The sequence below is a fragment of the Nanorana parkeri genome, unplaced genomic scaffold (genome assembly GCF_000935625.1).
Source record: "Nanorana parkeri isolate BGI_ZX_2015 unplaced genomic scaffold, ASM93562v1 scaffold3653, whole genome shotgun sequence".
Taxonomy (NCBI): Eukaryota; Metazoa; Chordata; class Amphibia; order Anura; family Dicroglossidae; genus Nanorana; species Nanorana parkeri.
In genome coordinates, this window is record NW_017309921.1 from 1,807 (window position 1) to 2,581 (window position 775).

General features: G+C 56.1%; 1 protein-coding gene across 1 annotated transcript in view; it reads right to left on the reverse strand.

The window, feature by feature from the left end:
- Positions 1-191: 191 nt before the first annotated feature.
- The window catches only part of LOC108803370 (protein angel homolog 1-like), a 3,941-nt gene continuing 3,357 nt past the window's right edge, over positions 192-775 (reverse strand). Inside the window, exons 6-7 of the mRNA XM_018575218.1 lie at positions 463-629; positions 192-387 (exon numbers count right to left, since the gene is read on the reverse strand). Coding sequence (XP_018430720.1) covers positions 227-387; positions 463-629 — 328 coding nt within the window. The 3' untranslated portion in view covers positions 192-226. The remainder of the gene's footprint in view (positions 388-462; positions 630-775) is intronic.

The following is a 775-nucleotide window of genomic DNA, read 5'->3' on the forward strand; positions in this document are numbered from 1 at the left end:
CTTCCACGTATTTATTTCTCCCGCCACTTTTACACGGAATCCTAATAAAGTGAAGACTCCGCCGCGTGTCTGCGTGCTGATTGGTCGGAATATAGAAATTTATTACAACTATTCACACGTCTCCCCTCAAACCTTCATATGTACACATTTTACATCCGTGACTCTGGAGGGGAGGCGGGCCATAATGGGGATTGGGGGCGGGGCTGAAATTAAAAATGTCCTCCGGTTATGGGGCGGAGAGGTCCAGGCTGAAGCGCGTCAGGAGGCAGAGATGGTCGGAGCAGCAGAAGGGATTGGGGAGTCCTTGCCCCGCCCACAGGTCGTCCTCCGACAGCAGGCATAGACGCCCCAACAGCTTCAGGTGGCCGTCCTGGAAGATGCGCAGACCTGGCGGGGACAAAAACATGTATGACGAGGGAGGGAAGGCAGCGCAGACATAGCGTGTTCTAGGCGTGTGCTCACCCTTGTTGGTGTTACATGTTGGAACCGGCTCGGCGGAGTAGAAGATGTAATCCACCGTGCTTCCGATTCCCAGCGGGAACGTTGTCACCTCGTAGCGGTCCTTAGCGGACAGGAAGTGGGTGTACGCCGAGGTCAGCTGAAGGTGATGCTGCAATAAATGAGGCATCCTGGGGGAGGGGGCAAAGAAGAAGGCGGGATTAGTGACCCCCCAACCGCACACCAAAATGTATACCACGAGGCGCCAAGGAACACCGCCGCACTGCATCAGGAGGAGGAGCCCAGAGAACACAGTACCAATCCTCACGGGGGGGGG